Source organism: Channa argus, chromosome 1 (genome assembly GCF_033026475.1).
Source record: "Channa argus isolate prfri chromosome 1, Channa argus male v1.0, whole genome shotgun sequence".
Classification (NCBI taxonomy): Eukaryota; Metazoa; Chordata; class Actinopteri; order Anabantiformes; family Channidae; genus Channa; species Channa argus.
The window spans coordinates 14400151-14421454 of NC_090197.1; the positions used below are offsets into that span (position 1 = coordinate 14400151).

General features: G+C 38.2%; 1 protein-coding gene across 2 annotated transcripts; it reads right to left on the minus strand.

Moving 5' to 3' along the window:
* Positions 1 to 3609: 3609 nt before the first annotated feature.
* LOC137124673 (zinc finger protein 516-like) lies at positions 3610 to 21062 on the minus strand. Of its 2 annotated transcripts, XR_010914017.1 has the most exons (6): positions 20761 to 21061; positions 10219 to 11759; positions 8058 to 9332; positions 7769 to 7833; positions 5618 to 5784; positions 3610 to 4563 (listed from the first exon to the last, which is right to left on the minus strand). XR_010914017.1 is itself a non-coding variant. In XM_067499770.1 (5 exons), exons 2-5 carry the CDS (start codon positions 11624 to 11626, stop codon positions 5734 to 5736), a joined length of 2799 nt encoding a protein of 932 aa, XP_067355871.1. In that variant the 5' UTR covers positions 11627 to 11759; positions 20761 to 21062; the 3' UTR covers positions 3610 to 5733. The 2 variants fall into 2 exon arrangements, 1 of the variants encoding a protein (XP_067355871.1); XM_067499770.1 differs by having other exon boundaries at positions 3610 to 5784; positions 20761 to 21062.
* Positions 21063 to 21304: the final 242 nt, after the last annotated feature.

Here is a 21304-nt window from a genome sequence, read left to right on the forward strand (position 1 = left end):
TTGAGACGGAGGCAGGTTTACAGCAAGCAACACGAGTGTACCACCACACTTAAATTGTCCTTTGTTTTACTTGTCTTGTCTTTAGTTACTGTAAATATGGTACATTATCAAGATGAAACATATGGATCTTCAGATGTGGTAGTATCGTGCAATGAAAACAAACAGTATATTTAGCATGTTTAATTTTTTTTAAAATGTAAAATTAAAGTTAATGTATGAAAAAGCTGGGGCTCTGGGGCCTATTTCATTCAATATTTGCCAAATGTATACAGTACAAAACATTATGTGCATTATGTCCGGTAGATACACTTGTTGAGTTGTATGTCGTGTACTGCTGTGGGGTTTCTGCTGTTAAACAATGGTCAAAGCCTACACTTGGGTGTGTCACTCGTACTTTTTCCGATAGTCCACGCACTGTCAAAATTGTGTAAGAAATGAAACAAAATGTAAAAATCATAATCCATAGTATAAGATTGTATGTTTTTGTGAGGGCTGTCTCAGTGAAGAGCCTATATGGCAAATAGAAAATGAAAAGCTACTTTTACTCTGGACAGGTGATATTACTTTTAACTACTGCTGATATGGATAATAAGTCCTATGAGGAATTACTAAAATCTATTGAAATCTATTTTTATTTATTTTTTTCCCTCTGCTCCCACACATCATCCCAGCTGTAAATACTCAGTAGACCACCATGTGTGTATTTATCTACAGCTGAAAATTGTCCCCATCTATTTCTGTTTGAGTAACATTTGTTAACATTTGCTGCATCAAACTTAAATATATTTTATGTATCTCTACCACCAAATTCTATTACGCGGATTCCTGGCGACCGATACTAAGCAACATGTCAGCGATGGATGCTGGAGGTCTGGGCTGACTGTATTAGTATAGTAGTAGAGTATTTCAATGTATTCTTCATACTGCAGCTTGTGTTTGTGTAAGGCTTGGTCTGTGATCCTTTTGATAAAATGTCAGGTTCTAACAATGTTTTAACTCGCAGTAGCATTAGGTAACAAATGAATATTTCCTCTTTAAAAGTGTGTCGTAACTGAGAGTGCAGTTTCTGTCGGAGTTTGTCCTCCAGATGTCTCCATGAACTCAAGATGCTCTCAAACGCTGTCTCATACAATCATCCTTCTTCATTTCCACTAACAATTAGGTAATGAAATATTGATTTTTAGTTAGATTCATATTGATGCTATTAGCTTTGCATTGATAAATCACTGATGCTGGGAGCCAGACCAGGAAGACATTACTGTGTGTTAATCTGATGGATATGCCTTTTTCTTCCTGCGTGTCTCTCTCTACCTGGACAATCACACTTCATCTTGTTTTTTTATTCTGTTTAGAGCAGGTTTATAATGATGGTTATAATGATGCCTGTTTTCACTGTATTTGAAGTCTCATTCTTAGTTGTAAAGTGAGATTTCACTTGTTGATTCAGAAACTTTTTCAATATCTCAAGATAATATCTAAAAAGCAAAAGTAAAATAGTTAAAATCTTTCAAAAAAAGAGTGAAATACTACATATTGCATTTAGTGGCTGTTTATCTTTAATATGTTTTACGTATCCTACTACTGTGCGGTGCACTAATGCAAGTAGGAATCACATAATTGACCATGGCAATGATAATGTTTTGCTCTCACAATCAGAGTATACAGAACAACATTTCCAATCACCTACTGTGAATGCTGGGAAATCTCCTTATCACCAGGGTCCACCTGTCTAAAGCGGTGCTCGGTATATGGTCCTGCTGTCTAGTCATTACTGTCACAGTAGGGTCTCAGTATCTAAAACTCAGACACTGCAGCACACTTTAAAGTACTTTTATATGGAAATGCTGCATGTGAAGCTAAAAGAATTTAATAAAGCTCTGCAATAATTGAATGTCTAATTTAAGGCAAGACTTCACAAACTTCACTTCTACGGTATTACTTTAAATAAAGGTAAAAGTATGAAGTAGTCTCAGGTACATGGCGCTCAGTAGGTCTGATTTAGTAAAGGTCTACAGTAGATCAGTGGTTTCCAATACAAATCTATTCTGCACCCTCCCATAATATCTGAAAGATGAGTTAGTATTTAGCAAGGAAATATTGGGTTTCACTTTAATTCAGTGGATTTGACTCACTCTAAAATCATTAGAACAAAAAAAGATTCTGTCAAATGTGTGTACATCACATTTTACTAGCAAGTTTCCAGTATTAACCAACTTCAAAATACAAATTTACTTTCAGCCTAAACTTAAGCTCTAAAGATCAACTAACAGTGAGAAAAAATGGGGACCAGCCAAACTAAAGACACTTTATAAAACTGTCCCCAGCTGTGAGGTGTAAAGGTCAGACAGCAGTACAACACACACACACATGGTCTATCCTGGCAGCTGTCAATCCAATTGGCCAGCGGCCCATCTCTCTTCTCTGCTCGACAACAGCCAGGCATTTCCTGTCAGACAACATACGCTACTGCACTTCTCCAGCGTGAGCTGCCTGACATTATCTACTCCCAGACCCTGTGGCCAGCACAAAGTCTCAGCCCTCTTGCTGGTGGCACTGCAAACATGATCTCTGATGTCTCTCAGGCAGCTAACTGATGCTGTCACTGCACCAAGATATAACACAACCAACTGACAAACGCAGTGTGACAAGGACATACACACACACACACACACACACACACACACACACCAGTGTATAAACAGAAACGCACAGTCAGACAAGTGCTCATGCTTTGTTGACATGCAAGAAAACAGTATCACCAAGTACTACCTTTATTAAGAAATAATTTTCTCCTTCAGGATTCTCAAAAACCGGATAAGGTCTGCTCCACACATCTTGATAGTCACACAAAATATTAGAATTTAAATGCAATTCTGACTTTCTTTCATATAGTAAATGTTGTCTACTTATCCACACATTTAAAAAGCCCAAATGCTTAAAATGTTTAAAATTTACAAAATCTAACAAGATGCTGATCATGTCTCATGTGATGGAGAATGAACAGTCCCACTCATAATTTTACTCATTTTTCAGTGAAACTTATAGAGGAAGTTTTGAGCCACATTTTAATGACTTACTGGTAGAAAGGGGTGAAGAAAAACTATAATGCAACGTGAAATATAGTTGTATATGACCCACAAAGAAATTAAACAAGAAGTCTAGAATTTGTAACAAAGTAGCTTTGGGCTTCTCTATTTGTTGATGTTGTCTGCCATCTGCTGGTAGAAGCATAACCTGTAATAAGGTGGGATACTTTTAAATGAAGATATGTTATCTGTAATTCCTCATCACAAGTTACCCGGTGATAAACCTAGTAATATGCACAGTTTTGGGGGGGTTAGTGTAGCTTTGTGTATGAGTAACGAGCTGCATTTCACTGTTCTGACACCTCTCAATCGTGACTGGCATTTATTCACAACCCTTACATTTACAGTATTTTTCAGGCAATAGTTCAAATAATTTATATTCATGAAATATTTTTTAAATTTTAAAGGGAGATTACTGCCCTCAAAAAACAGGTCACGTGCACTAGCAAGCGACTGATTATACAGTCATTACACAAATGACAATAAGCTATTGTAATTCAGCAACTTGATGACCTCCCAAATCAACAATTAACAAACTTTATTTTTTGTAATTTTACAGTCAGACAAAATGTAGAACTGGTAAAAATATAAATTCTGAAGTCAGTATAACACATGAAAGGTTAGTACCTGCTGCAGGAGCATCACTTCCTTTTGACCAGGTCTCAAGTGTGTCACTCAAAAAACAAAAAACGTCAACATTTTCTGTTGTTTCTACAAATATCAAGTAAATACCAATCAAAATATGACAATTTAAATAAAACTATCATTTACAATATTTATCAAAAACAGTTTTAGAAGTAGATATTCCAATAGCACAATATGTATACTCAAGATCTCCCAAAATCCATAAACATTGATGGCTTTTTGTCAAATGCATAGGCTATTTCTCTATGGGAGATGAATACACTGAATCAGAACTAAAATATAAACATACTAAACAAATTTACAAATAGAAAACACATTAAATTAAGAATGAGGTGATTTTCAGAAACTCTGAAATAAACATAACATGTTTTTATTGCGTAGCTAGGACTTGTAGCCGTATCTTAGGGCCACATCAGTAGGCATTACTGCTACAGTTTCTACCTCTAAAAAGCACAGCATAGGTTGCTTACATAACTAGCACAATGTGAAACCAGTGCAGATATTCCCACTGTTTTCCTTATTGGACACAAAAAATTCTAGCACTTAAATTTCAAACTAAGAATTATAAATCAGGATACCACACAACATTGTCAATTGGTTTTGACACATAAGCTTGTGGAAAAGACTCACTTCAATGATGGCCACCAAATTAATCATACAGTTAGTCCTTTCTGGATTTTACTGTTTGTATTAGCCACTGATTTTCAATTAATAATTGTAAATGAACGGTTATGAACCACAGCACCACTTCCACAATTTGATGTCAACCTAGTTAGAAAAAAATGTAATTCTAACCAAACTGCTGATTTGTCTGCAGTGTTGTTGTTTGAGGCTGTAAAGAGGAAAAGAGAAAAGTTAGTTCACTTGTTCCCTGATAGACTAAAGTAGAACTCAGCTGGTACTTTACACTTTTGATGTCTTTTAGCAGTGTGCTAACTCTTAATACAATGCAACAGAGCCAATATGCTCTACAAATCAAAAATAATATTGAGAACCTACTCATCTAGGATTCATTTTTAAAAAGATTCCAAATTGCCACAACTATAGCCACAAACAGCATTTCTTTTTCTAACAAATACCATGCCTTTGCAGCATAAACAATGTAATTTGTGTACAAAAGGAAAAATATATTCTATAGATGGGTGTAAAATGACAAACAAGTGTTGAAGCTAGTTTACTGCTTCATGCTGTTGGTTACAGAGCAAAATAATAGTAAGATTCCGTTTTGATAGTGATGTTAGCAAACCCAGTGCATCATTTCCTTCTAAATGTGTGTGGGATGATGAACTAATCCTGCTAAAACCTGGGTTCTGGTTGGATTTAACTCTAATTGAGTCAGTACTTGTAGTGGGATGATGATTTTGTGCTTTGTTAAAAACTTAAAAAGAAATCTTCACTACACCCAAAGAAAAGTGATCAGATCTAGGAAGAATCACACATTCTCAAATTGTATACTTTGGATTTAACCCTGAAAAGTGATACTATTTTCATAAACCAATAAAGCTAACCCATATATAGACATAGAGAATAAGTAAAACCTTGAGGGCACAGGTTGCATCTTGGCTTTAAGTGGTATCCTTGTGTGCAAGATTTGGTATTTTATTGTTTTGTGGTCTGTCTATATCCCAAGTTAAAGCTAAATTTTCAACCAAATCAAAAGAGCCAACACCTTTAACCTTGGACTTCGCATGTAATTTTTACCTGGGCTGTTGTCTCCATACAGTTTCCTCCTATTATTTTCACAGTAGGTCTATGAGACTGCCTTATTTCTATAAAAACATTTCTGTGTGTTTTTGTAACTAACATATCTACACTCTTAACAAACAAAACTCATTCGTAACACTCCAAATAAAACAACCACATGACCAAATAAAATTTGAGTCCACCTCAGTGCTTTTTATATATTGTGCATCATCTTTTGCCTCTGTCCTTTGCAGAACAGCCAGTCTTTGTTCAGCAGTTCTGTATCATGCAGGTTGGAAGCCAGGAGCACATTGTGTCTTCATATTCCTTTATGCAGAGACCCTGAGGATGAAGTCGAATGGCTGTTCACCTGCAGTAGACAAGTATGAGACACACCAGTTAGATTGTGTGTTTGTGTATAAGTTCCTTGTATCATTACCAACCAGCAGTGCATAATTATGCTGTTTCAAAGCATACAATGATGCTAATTTGTCTCAATTTAAAAAGTCTAAAACGTTACACATACACATCGAGTATTTAAAATTAGACTTTTTTTATGTTAGTTTAATTTTGTTAATATCGCACACAAATTTGTACTATTCTAGCATAAAATAACATTCCAATGATACTTTTTGACTCAATTAGATAATATAGTAGTAGAGTTTAACTAATGATTTAAAAAGGTACCATTTTACCTTAACTCTATTTTAAACAAAAAGTGTGAAATATTTTAACCCTGCAATAAAAAAAACAAACAGGTTGGATTGACTACATTGGAACTAGAAGCCCAGCTTCAGTACAACTTCAATGCAACAACAGTGAGTATACCTTTAAAAAATGATAATTGTACCTGTAATTTCCAATTTAGGCTAATAATCAAGAATGTTATAACACCTGTAAACACAGCAGCCTTATCAATTTTGGCCTTTCATGCAATGCAGTATGACTGTATAATAAGGCATCGTCTATGCAAGTTAGAAACCAGACGATGAGACAAAAAAAAACACAGACAAAAATCACAGATTCTTTAAAAAAGTATTTCCACTGACTAGAACCAGTAGAGCACCTTTGGAGTATTTTAAAGCTCAAGGCAGAACAGAAAAACCCCTCCAGCTAAAATTAGCTGTAAAACAATAATCTGTGAAGAATTAGCAGAATTTTTCCAAAGATCTTTGCACGACTGCTATCATCCTTACTCCCCGATGGTTGAATGTGTAATCAAAAGTGTCTGACCAAAATTTTATAGATTAATATAGTTAATTTCATATCCCAATAATGATGTATATCATGATACTGGGCACAGTTGCGAACAAGCTGCAGGGGCCGCCACATTTTTTCCCTTCCAAATGAGAGAGATTTAACACAACTTGCCCTCAAAATGGATGTTTAATTCTGCTTTATTTGCTTGATACAACTAAGTAAATTAAATCTTTAAAAATACTAACTTAATTCACCTTTACTTTCCTCTGTGTGTGTTTGTGTTACTACAATGCTCTGTCATGTGGAAAACAGGTGTCTCTCCCTGCCAAAAGAGTGTGATTTGCAACACAATGAAATAAATGGTAGACCATAATATAAAAACAAACAGAAAAACAATTTTTTAAAATCATACGATAGATATTAGTACACACATTAGTACACACCTTTAGGTGGAATTGCAAGATACTACAAACAATTATAATAGAAACTTTTGCAGGTTTTGCAGTTGTTCCTAAACGTGGAGATTTCATTATATCTTTAATTTACGAAACGTGATCCTTTTTTATTATTTGACTTCATTATTCTTATGAAAGTTGCCCACACATTACTCTAGGGTAAAAAGGAGAAAACGATAACAGTTGTAGGTAGCATCAGGGTAGGCCTGACTGACAGGCTGATGACACAACATATGGAGATACTGGGTGAGTTTTACCCTGAGGGGGACAACAGTGTTTTTTTTATTATTCCTCTGCCTCGTCCCTGTCAGCCTCTCTTACCAAAATGTGAAGGAAGAGACAACCAGGTTGCAAAAGTTGACAGCTACAGACGCAAATACATGAAAATACGCAGATGCACGTGTGCACAGAAATGACAGACTGTACTCAGACAAAGACAAGGTATAGACACAAGAATAGGGACACAAAGTTGGTGAAGATGTGCCGCATGTATTTACCGTTCTATCCTAATTAACATGTTACTATAAAAATCAAACAAAAGCAGCGCCCTACCACCAGCTGTTAGACAGGAATATAATTTGTATTGTCAATCAATTAATTATGCATTTTATTCTTTTAAAATGTATTAATTACTTAATACAATTTTTTAAATAAACTAAAACCTATACAGTGTCAGTGGACGCTGCAAAGAAAACATACTTGTTTGGAAGCTTCAGAGGACGAATGGACTTCATTTCCATAATTTCCATTTAACTGCAACATTGCTGTAAAAATAGAAGCATAAGAAGAGTATTTAAACATAAATATCCCATGGCAGTTTTTCAGGTCATAGATACTTAACATGGTAACCTATCCTATACAAAAACATCACATTAAAAGTCACACAGGGTGTTTTTATTGATTTTAAAAGTACATCTAAGATAGTTTGTAAGGTTTGCAACAATTTGTAACTGAACAGTTTAAATATTAAAAACAAATTCCTCCTTACCTTGAGGATCAATCCTGGAATCAACAAACCCCCAGTGCTGATAGAGAGCAGCCAGCTCATGGGGACTGTAGTTTTTCAGGAGACTAAAAATGTCGATGTCCATGGGCGCTTCTCCAGTTGTTTCGCTTTTTCCCTGAGCAAAAAGGAGTGGTTCTACATATGCTTTGCTTCCATGCAGCCCCCACATGTTCATGGCAGCCCAGAGATCAGGACCCTTAGGACCTGAGACGTCACATGACTGCCTGTGGGGACGGGGTCTACTTGCAGCTGTGTTAGAAGTCATTCCATTATTGTTTCTTGCCAACATAAAACCCAAACCCTCTTGTGGGAAGTTCCCTTCAACTGCAACTCTGTGGCCTCTTTCGTTGGGGTTGCTGATAGGCTCAAAACAACTAGATACACTCTTGTTATGAACAGTAGTTCCTGATGAAGTAGTTTGAGTCCTGGAGCTTTTATTTCTCCCCTCTAAAGCTTGGTTATGTTTGCCAGGCTTCCTGCCACGTGCGTGTGTCCCATCTGAAGAGCACGACTCCTTTACTGGATGTTTGGACTTAAAGACACTTGATTGTGGTTTAGGGGCTGAGTCCTTGCTGCTGACACTGCTGCTCCTGTTAGTTGTGGAACCTGGATGCTGTGTGCGTTGACTTCTCGGAGCAGGTAAAGCAGGACAGTCCTTACCTTCGAGAAATGGCGGAGGCCCTGTGCGTCTCCACTGGGAAACTCCAGCTTTCAGATTTTTCTGATTGTTAGTGCAGGGTGCCCACTTGGGTGCCATGGAACTGCTCCCATCCACTCTGTGTGCAATTAGCTGATGGATCCACAGTACTTCCGGGTAGTTGGTTGTGTGCGAACAGTATGGACACTGATGTCTAACAAAGACCTCTGTTTTTACTTGATAATTAACAGTCCTGTCTCGTTCACTTATGGGTAATGCAGACAGATTAAGCAGACTGCTAGCATCATTAGTTATCTGTCCATTCTCTGTGACCTCACCACTATTTGACTTTTCTGCTTTATTGATTGGCTCTACTGACTCCTCACCAGGCAGACACATGTAGGGATTCCAGTATGGCTGACTGAGCAACATACTTCTATTTCTGAGGTAGTCCATGTATCTTGAGGCTTTGGAACCACTTTGGCTTATGTTGTCCAAAATGGTGCTGTGTTTGCTATAGGTACCCTGGACATCCTGATGGTGCTTATGCAGGTGAGACCTGAGTAATGTGGCATCAACAGTTTGGAAATCACAGTGTGTGCAGGAGAAGGTTTTTTTATCTGTAGTGTAGAGCAAAACATATAAAAACACATTAAGTCCATGAAGGGTCTGAAGAAACACTGGTCAAAAGAAAGACTGTAGAGGCCAAACTAAATTCGATATTTAAATGGCAATCTGTTAGGAGATAACATATTGTTGTTTACTTTTTTTATTATAAGTATTATTTTATTATATTATTTATTTTGTCAAATCAACCATGATTATTGTTGTAATGTTACAAGGGGGTGATTATTTTCTATAAGCACAGTATATTTTACAAAAGCATTTGTGCTTATAAAACATAAATGTCTGAGTGAAGTATTAAAATTTCAGCTTTTGTGTCCCTGCTTCTAAATAGGAAACATACAGTAAGTCAAGTTGAACAATGCAAGTGTTTGTTAGGCAATTAGGCAAAGAGTGTATATGTACATTTATTCTCTAAATCTATCAAAATATTAAGTTTAACTTTGTCAAAATCATTTAAATTCTTGGTGAGTAAACTTCAATGTATGTGCTTTAACAAAATATATTTGCATATACAAGTACAATTACAGTAGCTGTAATTCAATGATATATTCACTAGAGGTCTTCCTTTTCCACAATGCCGTGCTACCAGCTTTCCTACTTAATGTAGTCTCCGTTTTTCTATACTGAAGGGCTGCCAGGTCAATCTTACTTTGTAGTAGAAGGAAAACACTGTCTATATTGATTGCAGTAGTTCTCATCAGAAAATCACAATAAAAGATCTTAGACTTGATTTAACAAACATGGTGCAGTATTCAATATACAACAATTGTCCTCAGCACAAACTGGGCATGGTAATTGATTTCTGCTTTCAGTTAATTTGAATTACTCTCTTGACAAAATCTAAAGCTCTGATAGAGTGGCGTGCTGTGTATGCCTTACCCGCCTGTTCTTGGCTCCTGATGATGGTCTTTGATTGTTTAGGTGAGAAGTGAACATCTCTGACATTCTTCGCTTGTAGCGCCTCATAAAATGCATGACCAAGTCCATTCAACAGAATACGATCTTTCTGGAAAATCTTCTTGTTACTGCCTTTAGTATGAGCAAAGATGTTGGATGTGTGATCAAGGCTTATGTCACCTTTCTTCTTCTTTACGTTGGAAGTGGAGGTGTCGATTTGCTTTCTCTTCTTATCCTGCTTCAGCCGTACATACTCGCCCTTTTCAGTGTCATATGCCACATATGCATCAGCTAGTCTCTCCTCCCATCCCAGACACTTCTCTGTGGCTTCTACTAGTCGTCCTTTTGTGGCTAACTGCCACGCTTGGTAACTACAAACTGGATCCAGCTCTGGAATTCTCTTTGCCAAGATCTCTTCCTTAGGTGTTTCATTAGGTCCAACAAATAAGAGATTAAGGTTTTCCAAAAAATGCTTTTTAGCAATGTGCAGGTCAGAGGCATCACGGTCTTCTGGTGGTAAATTTAGTGTCTGACTGCGGCTGTGGTTTAGCTTGTGTAGCTTTTCGTGTATTCGCAATGTCTTGCGGTCACAGAAAAAGTTACCACAGCCAGCACAGAGCTCATAGAGGCACTCTTCATTTATCAGTGATGCTGGGTCCTGAAGAACACCATTGATGGTGGCAGGGGTCTCATTGCTTTTGCTACCCTTCAGATGGCCTTTGACCCGGTGAATGCGCATATGACTTTGGAGGAACCATGCCTGGCGGAAGCGGCGTCCACAAATCCGGCAACCATGATCCTGGGAGCTCCGGTGCCTTTTCATGTGGGATTTAAGGAGTAATACCTGAGGGAAAACCTGGCCACAAATGGTGCAGCAAAAAGAGCCAGCATCAGGTCCATCATTGAACTCAGCACCATCTTTTCCCTTGATCTTTTTCTTGGTTCCTTTCTTCTTCACCTTCCCATTGACATTATGAGCGTTGTCAGATGTGCTGATGATTTCAGGAGGATCCGGTGCCTCATTGTTATCTTTCATCACTTCATCTCCATTTCCCTCCTTGTCACTGAGGTTATGGCTTATTAGACCTAGTTTATGGCTTCGAATGTGGGCCTTCAAACGGCCCTTCTGAGCTGTCCTGTGCTCACAGTATGGGCACTTATATGGTTTTTCTTTTGTGTGTCTTCTCATATGCTGGGAAAGAGAGCTGAGAAGAGGAAAGCTACGGCCACACACCCCACAGGTGTGGCCAGAGGTCATGTCTTCCTCTGTCTCCACCTTTTTATTAGCTGTGCATTTTGGTGACACATCCTTCCTGCCTTCTGTCTCCATTCCTTTTCTGCAGCACTGGTATATCACTAACAACTGCTGTGTAGTAAATCCTATAATCATCTAATGTTTATGGCGAAATGTAAGTTCTCAGTACATCCTTAAAAAATGTGCAACACATCACAGCTTCAGTGTCCATTCTGATATTTGAATAGATGTTCTTTTTTCAAGCTTTATGCTGTTTTTGTGAGAGTACCTGAAAAGACAACAAGAATTGAAATTTAGGTTTGCATTAGTAATTAAAATTTACCTGACCTGACACATACATAAAATCTGTCTTAAATAATTAAAAGACTTAAGAGCACACTATAAGTGTTTTACTTATCTAGGTACAGATGCCATCCTCAGAGATGAACATACTTGACTTATTACACAAGTACAAAGTTTTTATTCAGGTGAAATAAGTATAAACCCCACATAGTCCGATGAGGAGGTTGGGCATCACACAGATTTTACAATACCCTTTGTCCCTTAGTGGATGAGCGATGCCTGTCTGTACATATTAGAGTGCGGGTCAGTGTCTCAAAATGCTGTGTGTGTGTGTGTGTGTGTGTGTGTGTGTGTGTGTGTGTGTGTGTGTGTGTGTGTGTGTGTGTGTGCGTGCGCGCATGCACATGTGTTTGTTTCCTATAGCTAAATTGAGCGTGTTGGGTGAAGCATGAAGAGATGTATTCATTCCTGGCCAGCCAGGATAAGCCCCTGAGGGGCAGTCCACTCTAATTCACGATCAATAAGCCATTATCAACAAACTTCATTTTAGAAAACCCACATACAGTGACTCACATTGCCCTGGTTGTAGAATATGTGCTGATAATGGGTAAAAAAGCTGCATTTCTAAATTTTACTTTTTAAATAATGGGAGAAATATTTTCTTAGTCATGCCAATGTGTGTTAACCTTTATTAATGTTTGTGAAGAACATTCTTAGCAGCCAGGAAGATTACGTTGACATCTAATTGGACCCAAAACAAAAACATCCAGGAAGAGAAAGGGCATTTTTGGTATGATGTTGTCTCAGTCATCCAGCTGTGATTATCTAGAAGTTGATGTCAAATGAACTTCTTATTTCTTAGTAAACATTTTGCTACTTATCTTCAGACCGTTGAAGCTACTTGGATAAGTAGTGAAATGTTTCTAAGAGGAAGAGTTCCAGTTGACATGACCTCATTTCAGTGTTTTTCTGGTAAACAAAGCTATGTGTAAGTTAACAGTGAATGACTACTGTGTTTTGTATAGCCAGCCAGGCAGTCAAAAGAAAAACCTGCTATTGTGTTGGCCGCACCAGAATTGTCACATCGCCTCATGTCTGGTCCTCCACCCCTCAAATTGGGGGAGGGGGGGGTCAAGCAAGTTATTGTTAAAGCAAAGAAGCCTCTGTCTCTGCTTTGCCTACATATTTTGGGGAAGAGACTGGACAAACTATTTGTCATTTCACTCTTTGAAGCTGAGGGGGTAAAAAAAAAAAAATCTGTAAACGGGTATAAGGACACGTGAAGGCTACAAAAATGAGACAGACTCTGATATGATTTTCAAGGGATGAGGTTGTTTGTTTAATTATCTGTATCTGCATCCATGGTCGCATCTGTTCGCATGCGTGCCTGCTTGCTGCCATGTGTGCTGATCTGCTCACACTGAAGTGGGTGCTGTATCTTCAATATGGGAGGAGTTTACAAGGTTTTTCTGGACATGGCAGGTGTTTAGTAGGCAGACGCCATCAGATTAGTGCATGGGCAATGTGGCACACAAGAGAAATTGGAGGGTGGCAATTAAGGGTTTTTTAAGGTTAAGGCGAATGTAATGAGTTAACACAATAGGGATAAAGTCAGAGAGCTGAAGGCAACAGATGGGAATAAACGGGCCATCAGTATGGAGTTGCTGCTTCTACAGTATGAGTGCCTGCCTTTTTCAAAGCAGGCTACATGCTAAGTGTGGGCTGTATGTTTTCATCTACAATATCCAACTTTTGCTATCACATACAGACATTGCATTTGTGGCACTATTGTTTAAAAAAATGGAAATATGTTTTAAAATGTAATAATAGTCAACCCTAATTTTAAAAAGAAATCTTCCTCTTTTCTTGTCTTTTTATTTTTCCCCTGATTATTTGTTGACTATGTTTTCCAGCACTTTTGCTTTCATCCCATAAACACCGAATACCCTTATGAAGATCTGTAAAGTAACACAGATAGCATAACGTGTTGCTCTGGGGGGCTTAACTCATTTCTTTTAGAATCCCTCACTCCCCTTTTCTCTCTCTTTTCTTTGGCAGATGAATAGGCATGTCCAGTCAGCTGTCCTCACACTGATTCATTCTGACGTCCCAACCAGCTCAGCACAAACTCCCTATGGTCAGGGCACTGATGCTGAGTGCTTGTGTGTGTGTGTGTGTGTGTGTGTGTGTGTGTGTGTGTGTGTGTGTGCGTGCCTGTGCGTGCCTGTGCGTGTGTTCATGCACTGCTTGTGTGCCTGGTTGCTGCACCAAAACTATTGATGTATAATGTTCTGCCAGGGGCTCAAAATAATATTCACCACATAGCATCCAACATGCTGAAATACCGGAAATAGTTAATTTGCTTTTCTTCAAAAGAAATCTACAGCTCCTACTTGCAAAATTCTATTTAATGTAGACTAGTAGAATGTGTGACAGTTTTTGCTATGGTATTTGTGTACCCCTAGACTGAGTCTGTGTGTGTGCTGAAATCATCCAAATGTTCTCAACAACCGGCCACAAGCCTGTGCCAGCATACCACTGACTGGAGATAGCATGTGACTGTCCTTATGCTAGTGTTCAAAGCCACAGTCAATTGCTAAGCTTCACCTCACATCTACTGTTTTCTGTCCAATAATCCTGTCAGTTTCCACCAACTGCAAGCACAACTAAGGCATAAAACAAAATTATAACACAGCTTAATGAAGTATCCTTTGTTGTAAATTAAGTGATAATATAAGAGACTATATTTTTCAGTTTTTTTTCCTATTTAATTCCTGTCTCCTGTGGGCACTGTCTATGCATTGATGCACAAAATCAATGCAATGCGCCTACACTTTTTAACACACATCAGCTATGAAATAATTGTACAAAAACTCATCATATGGCTCAAATGGCAAAGCCAAATTCTTGGAAGCTATGTGTTGCACTTAAAATCATTGATCCAGTAATAATCTGTTTACATTTTAGGCTTAAGATCAAGTCACCCAATAAGCATACACATTGTTGTGATGTGATTCATAATATTGTATTGATTAGCAGTAGACAATTTGTAATGAATCCACAACACAGTTCTAAATATTATTTTATGAAATGCTTTGCCAAATGTTTAAATGCACTTTTTGGGAAGCTTTTTATTTTACACTCACTTTAAAGCGCAAAAAGGTGTTTTTTGGGTTTTTTTGTTTTGTTTTTTTAAATCAATGCCTGAAATGGGTTTAGCTCGGTCTTGCTACACTTAAATTTACCAATGTTGATCAATGTCTAACATGCCTAGTATGTTTTCCTTGTGCAGCAGAATTTGAAGCACAAAGAGAAGAAATGGGTTTAGTTTGCCTTCAGAAACACCTTAGTGCATGCAGAAAGTGCATTATTTGCTGACACACTGCTGATGTGTTATAAAGATGTAGTCGAGGCAACACAAACCCCCAGGTGTTTGACATTGCATGCTCAACATCCTACTATATATCACACTGTGAACACTCTTGAACAAAATCAGAATCCAATCCTTAAAGGATTGGATCAGGGTTTACTTTCAGTTAACTATAATATCAATGTCTTATCGCCCATTCAACAAAATGCACTGCCTGTATCTTTACCTGCTGTAAGACATGGAAGTCAGCTCTGTGTTGCACAGCACCATCTGATTTGTGGATCACTACCTACAGTATATACCTGAACACAGCCTGGTACAAATGTGTTATTTGCGCATAACTCTGTCTGCATTTAATGCCAGCAACATTCGATTTACTTAACTGTATGACAACCAATGAACCACCACAGTATTGTGGGCGAACAGCCTAATGCATCTTAGAGCTCAGACAGCCATGAGCTCAACAGTCACAAGCAACAACAGACAAACTTACACACACTAAAGCCCATCCCCCGTCTTGTTTCAACTCTCCACTCGGTTACACAACATACACAGGGATTACTCTTTGTAGCATGAGATGAGCTGCTCAATGAGTGGCCTTTTATCATGGATGCCCCTTAGTGCAAGCACACATTGCAAGAGTTTGATGAAGAGAAGATGAGAGACTCTTGGCTGAGCTTTTACCCGTTGTGGGAATCTTAAAGCAATCTTAAAACAAACAAACAAATAAATAAATAAATAAATAGAAAAACACAAGATTTCTCGTGTAAGACTAAATGCAAAGATCAAAAACCTACCAAACAATACCACTAAAATCAGAGAAGCTAAGAAGATGATATATGATTTCTAATGTTTGTTTTTCTATTACTGATGTTAATTTATCTACTGAGGATCCACTTCAGACCCACTCGCATTTCAGTGGGGATTGGCTAGTGTGGGAGACACTGGAATATAATCTGCTGGCATTAACTTGCTCTCTAAAAAAAGCACTCTCGGCAGGGATTAGATTATCATGGCAAGGTCAGCTCTGACTCACTTTGACTGTCTGCCTTTATGTCTCTTGCCCATTGCTTTCTGTCTTTCACTGTATCGGTTTTTCGCTCATCATTTTTTCTATTTAATTCATCTTTTACTGCCACCTCTGACAGGTGAGCATATTGTATCAACACTGTCCTTGATTGCAAAAGACCACATGGCTAGTGTGAACAAAAGAAATTCTAAACGAGGCACAAAGATGACAAAACAGCATGCTGTAAGCAGTATTTATGTTAATCTACCTGCACACACATTTATATTGGAGAAACTGTCTATACAAATATATACAACGTTTGTTTGAGTAGTGAAAAAAATCTCACTAGTAGCATAAATACTGCTGCAATCTACGATTATTGTCCCCTGTTCAATCTGTCAATGCTTTATTCGATAAGTTATTTCCTGTATGGAATAATAGTAAATATTAACCTCAAAGCTATGTCATCAGATTGTCTAATACTCATAAATGTTATAAAGTAAAGTTTTGAGAATTTATTGCCTTTGTCTGACGAAAACAAAAGTTTGCATGTCAAATAGCTTAGTGCTCACAAAAAAAAGTGGTCTGTACTGGAAAATCTGGCTTCGAGTGCTGTTACAGTCATACTTGAATCATCCTCAGTGACACAATTGTAGCATTTAAACCCTGATGTCGCCTTCAGTTTGAGTTGAACTTTAAACTGTTTATCTTAATTATCTTTATCAGTAGTCATTAAGTTACTTTAACCATACATTTTAGGTGAGCTGGGTCCATTACCGTCTGCATAGTGTAATATCCAATAAACTATTTAAATTAGAGACTTAAGTGTTTAGTTCTTTGGAATCTGGTCTTGATTTTTAGCAAAACTTGATATTTTAAAGAGATATTATTATGACCCGGCCTAATTTTATTATAACTGCTTAGTGTGTTTTAACCATATCTATGACATTTTATTATGCAAAAGTTAGATTTCTCTAAATCCTCCTTTCCTTACAGCCCATTTTCCAATCTGTCTTGAGCAGGCTGCTTCAGAAGCTGTTTACATGATGAGGTACTCTGATTGGCTGCAGGTGCGGCACTTACATTCACCCACTGCCAGAATGCAATCCTCGCAAATAATGTATATTATGTCAGTTACATAGCTTAATACTGTATGTAGCAATCTGCAGTGGACTCACCCTTGCATATATGTGTTCGTACTTTTGAGTATATTGTCACAACAAGCACAGTTCTAAGTAACTTAAGAATGATTGCAGGGGTCAAATATAGTAATTTTTACTGCATCCCAAAGACCATGTGTTGTTTATTCCATATCAGCCTTTTAAAATAAAAAAATACAATAAACCTACAGCAAAACCTCAGGACTACAACCACTATTTCCAAGACGTTTTGGAACTACTACGTAGCCTAGAGGTGTGCTATTTCTTTGATTATGTAATGCAGCACTTTATCAGTGCTTAAGTTAAATTCTGGATGTTGATTTTTTTTTTTAATGCCAAACAACATGCAGAATTTCCTATTCCTTGGAATTATTAAGGTAAGGATTGAAGAAGAGTAAGGTGATACCTGCTTAGCGATTTTACCCTGGTGTAAAAGAATGACAGCTGGCAGCAGGGTCTGGATTAGGTTTCCTATAGGGGTACTGCATCTTTTACACCACCACTTCTTTGGAGTAGAATGGGCTAATAGTAACCTGACTCCTTCAGATCCATCCAATCTCGTCTACCTCTGTCTCAAAGGGGCCAAACAGAAGGGATCTGCGGACGCCTCTTACATCCCTCCCATCTTCCATCTGGACATTTTGCCAGTGTTTGCAGTCTAGATGTAGTGTAGATGTAAACAGCAGGTTCTTTTTTTTTTGCAGTCATGTATCTGAGTCATTACAAACTCATTTAATGCTTAATTTATATTTTGTTTGTGATTGAGATAATTACATACAAACAAAGAACAAACAAGAAGAATGCTGCACTTCAATGTGCCAGTATTGAATTTAAAGAGCACTCATGTTCTTAAAAAATAAACTGCAGCAACACTGAGTTGGTTACAACAGTAATACCATGGTCTTTTCTAGACTGCACTGATTAGTTATATTTTGCCAGAATGTACTAGAACATTTGCTAACTTTCTGCTTCTACATTTGGTCTATAAAATTTACAAGATTTAAAAAAAATTTTTGTTTAAATGGGGACATTTAGTTTACAATTTACATGAAATTTTGTCCACAAAGCGACTAATAGTTTCATTTTTTTTTAAACTATTCTCTTCGAATCATTAGCAATTAATTTCTATTTGTTGCATTCAACATCAACTAAGTTAACACTTTGTTGTTTTATAAACAAGCACATTTTAAGAACGCATTAATTTCCCATCTACTTTTATAAACCGACTTTTATTTGTTTATTTTTGGCCCCTAATGTCCACATGCCTTGGACAACACAACCCATACACAAAAAGAGCAACATGAGGGAGACAGCTACAGCATATGAAGCCCATATTAACATCAGACTAAATCTAGTTTAGTGGCTGTCTGTATGCTGCTTTGCTAGATAATAACATCAGATGAAAGGATGCTCACTCTGAAACAATATGCCCATGTATGCACACTTAGACATGTCCCTGTGAATAGTGCAGTTATATTCACTTTTAAGTTTAATTGTCAAACTTAATTGATACCCACAGTATACAATCTAAAATGTGGCATCAAATATCATAATTGAGTTTATTTTTTCAAATGAAGATCAAGCTCATATGTGAGATGTCATCAACATCAGCATTGGAGGTCATGATATTAAAATATTTTAAATCTAATTTTGTCCCAGAGTACAAGCAGTATTTTTATTATTTAAAAAAGTGTTCTTTTTGAATTTCCCACTGGTTTTATGTTACATACTCATAAAATTAGTATTGCACAAGTGTTCTTGTTGTTGCATACCCTGATAAACAAGTAATTGCTCACTGTGTTTGCATCCATTTTTACTTTCATGACACAGACATTGTTGTAGCACTCCCATTTTAAGCTGTATTGTTTTCATTTGGTTTAGTTTAGGATAAAAACTAAATGATTTAGCCTATTACCACGCAAGGAAGCTACCCAAAGTGTAGATGTCCTTACCCTGCAAATCTTCCTGTCAGCTCTGTCTGCCCCCCTCCCCCCTTCCAGCAACAAGCCCCTGTCCAGACCCCAGTCTCCTGACCTAATCTAGATGATTAAATCATTTTTCTTTAGCACAAATTTTGTCTCCCTTCTACTCTTGTCTGGTAGTCATTGCACACCCTCCCCTATTGATTGTCATGCTGAGGAGATTACCCTAATAGCTGGGATTACCTCCCCACATGTTGGTTGGCTACATACTGGGGGGAAGGGGGAGAGCTGTGGATCGTGCATGTTGTGCGTGATGTGTAAGTGTATGGAAGGAGGGTAGGAGGAGTGAAGGAGTAAAGAATACAAAATCTGGGCCAATGTTTACTTATTGTGTACATAAAAGCCACACACAATATCATGTCTGGTTGTCTGTGGGATCGAGTGATTTTTTTTTTTTTTCAGCCAACCTTTATACTTGAATGCTAACACTGATCAGCCATGAGACAACAGCTTTTTATCAACAGGGCAGACAAACAACACCCTGGGGACCAACAGTATGTGACTGTATGGTTTGCCCTCCCTTGCTCATTAACTCTATACACACTGGGTTTAAATCCCAGTGACATCACCTCATAGTGCTGTTTACTAAAGGTGAAGCAATTCGTCAGTTGACAGAAACCTAATTGCCAACCACTTTGTAAAGTGTTTCATGATGCAAGTCAATTTTGGAGCAAAAATATGCCACCTACTCTTTTGCTTCAGCATATCAAATGTGAATGTTTGCAGGTTTACTCAAATGTATATTCATAAATGAATCCAGTTTAAGTCTTATTAATACATAAATTCAATGTTTCTCTTTATAGACTAAACATTTGTTTGACAATGGAAACCCTTTATATTTACTAATCGCCACTTTACTAAGTACATCTACTAACCACTGTCCCATCCACATGTTCCACAACAGCTGCTTCAGTGGCTATGAGGGGTTTCAGTGTGGTGTGCTTAAAAGTGCCAGAGGTTGAAATTGGATAGAAATGAAGATGTTGTACCCACAGTAGAAGGGCAGCGAGAGAGAGACTGGAGGCCATTCAGACAGTGCAGAGAAAAGGAATTCCGTTAATCCGCCGCTGATCCGGTACAATGGCAGCCTTGTTGTCTGTCCCGTTTTGCACTCACTTACCACAAGTTTTGGGTGCGTTGACAGTGTTCCCATCTGGCGGTGCCGAACCAGAGTGAAGACAATACTAACCTAATAATGACTCGGATACTGTGAGCGGACGGTTTGTGGCAGCACAATTATGCACTGGCGATGCCAGGATGAGGAGACACACGACTTGGCCGAGGGCTTAACTGACAATAACTGACATCCATATTACTGAGCCCCAGACAGGATGTTGTTAACTTTCGCCCAGCACAAACTCCTACAACAGAACACCTACATTTGTGAAACTACACACAGCATCCCCCGGGTCGACACACAGTGTTTTTAGCGAGTTAACCGTCGTTTAGCGTCCCTCCTCTCTTACCTTAAAGGTTAGGCGGCAGGTCGCTCCTGGAGAAATCCCATCACCGATAAAACAATGGCGATTTAACACACACGCACTTCTCGAGTAATCAAGACGCCACTCCTCAGGCTGTGGGTTCATCTGTGTCTCCTCTCCGCGGCCTGAAAAACTTCGCTGTCTTTCAATCACAGCGGTGCACCTGAACTCGTCGTCGTCCTCAGCGGCGGCAGCAGCAGCAGCGTTCGTTGTTGGGGACGAGAGTGACGCGAGAGATAACGTTATTAACGGTAATAGCGAGCCGGCGAGAGGGAGGAGTGCGTGCGCGCGGCTCACACCGCAACAGAACTGAGCGGTGACCCGTGGGTGCGCGCGGATTATTTAGAGTTCAACATCCAGCTGCTTTCTGTCCAAAAAGACATGAAAACCTAGATAAATAATGGTGAATGGCCACTTATATAGCGCTTTTATCCAAAGCGATTTACAATGTTGCTTCTCATTCACCCATTCTCTCACTCTCTCTCACTCTCGCGCGCGCGCGCGCACACACACACACACACACACACAC

Bases quoted from the DNA above. Each gene is read 5' to 3' on its own strand.
- LOC137124673 (XM_067499770.1), bottom strand. From the start codon at position 11,626: ATGATTATAGGATTTACTACACAGCAGTTGTTAGTGATATACCAGTGC. The intron at 9,333-10,218 runs GTAAGGCATACA...TCTACACTACAG, and splicing joins CAGGAGCCAAGAACAGGCGG to ATAAAAAAACCTTCTCCTGC. The intron at 5,785-7,768 runs GTATGTTTTCTT...TGTCTACTGCAG, and splicing joins CCTCTGAAGCTTCCAAACAA to GTGAACAGCCATTCGACTTC.